The sequence below is a fragment of the Galeopterus variegatus genome, unplaced genomic scaffold (assembly GCF_000696425.1).
Source record: "Galeopterus variegatus unplaced genomic scaffold, G_variegatus-3.0.2 Scaffold3179, whole genome shotgun sequence".
Taxonomy (NCBI): Eukaryota; Metazoa; Chordata; class Mammalia; order Dermoptera; family Cynocephalidae; genus Galeopterus; species Galeopterus variegatus.
In genome coordinates, this window is record NW_007729290.1 from 113445 (window position 1) to 114875 (window position 1431).

A 1431-nucleotide genomic window follows, 5' to 3' on the forward strand; every position below is an offset into this window, starting at 1 on the left:
ACTTTAAGACCATAAATAACTTCAAAGATACTGGTATGCTCAAAACTATTTAAAAACTGACAATTACAGTAATAAACTGGCACTACACACACCCAGATCACCCCTGTGAACTGCAAAATTTAACATGAAATTCTTTTACTCTGATGTTAGAGCTCATTAAAAACTAAACTGTTGCCTTCTTTTTGGCTTTTTGTTCATTTTTTTTTTAGATCAGAGGTTTAGAGACTGCTTACTGCATTGATAGCATGGGAAAAACAAATGGAGGCTTTGTTGAATTAGGACCCTGCCACAGGATGGGAGGTAATCAGGTAAATCACCTTACTTTACTGTTTAAATTGGTCTGCATTGAGAGCCACCAGGCTTATCGATCATGGGGTTTAGTTTGGTTTTTAATTTGATAATTTTGTTTTGATGAAGTAAAGCATTCTGTAAAAAATTGGCCATAAAGCATTCTGTAAAAAACTGACCGTGCTAAAATATTCACTTAAATGAGGAGAATAATGGTGGTATTGGTTTTCACATAAGCAATCAGTCACTAGAACTGATGTCTAATATAAGAGATTAAAATATATTCCTGTGGCAGTATGTATATGCCACTACCTTAACTATGTAAACCTAACTCTCTAACAAGTTTTTTGCAAATATTGTTCAGTAATCAATTTCCCAGTAAACTGGGGTGTGGGCCAGTAATGTATGTTTCACTAATATAGTATCTTACTTCATTGTGTATTTTTCTTGTGTATAGTTTAGATAGTGAAACATTATCAGAACTATTTCTACTTTTTCATTTTCTCACATTGTTAGTATATGATAAACATGTGTTAAAGACCCATTTTGTATCTGAAAGGGCAAGATCATAATCATTTAAGCGTTAATAGAAGTCCTCACTAACATCAAAATAAATATAATTCCTGTCTGTGCACTTAAAGTTCTGAACACTCAGAAAAATTATAGAAAAATGAATTAGTCATTCAGTTTAATTATAGGTGTTTCTTCCTTTTTTTTTTAAATGTATATCAGCAGAAAAGGTGCTTCTGTTATTTTTTCTTCCTTTTTTTTTAATAGCTTTTCCGAATCAATGAAGCAAATCAACTCATGCAGTATGACCAGTGTTTGACAAAGGGAGCTGATGGATCAAAAGTTATGATTACCCACTGTAATCTAAATGAATTTAAGGAATGGCAGTACTTCAAGGTATTCTGCATTTCAACTCCTGAATTAATATTATATGCTGTTTCATTTTCAATAACAGCTAGCATGTGGAATTTAGATGACTAAATCTTAAAAACTGCATTCAAGTTGACTTGCATTTTCCTTCCATTTAGTCATTTGTATAGGTTTTCCTGAGCACTGGGTGACTCATTGTTCCATAATGAAGCATCACTTTTATTCTCTGGTGCAACATTGTTGTGTAATGAGGTCACAGTGATG

General features: G+C 32.6%; 1 protein-coding gene across 1 annotated transcript in view; it reads left to right on the forward strand.

Annotated features, from left to right (window-relative positions):
• The window catches only part of GALNT7 (polypeptide N-acetylgalactosaminyltransferase 7), an 82719-nt gene that overhangs the window by 76015 nt on the left and 5273 nt on the right, over positions 1-1431 (forward strand). Inside the window, exons 9-10 of the mRNA XM_008584228.1 lie at positions 210-308; positions 1066-1194. Coding sequence (XP_008582450.1) covers positions 210-308; positions 1066-1194 — 228 coding nt within the window. The remainder of the gene's footprint in view (positions 1-209; positions 309-1065; positions 1195-1431) is intronic.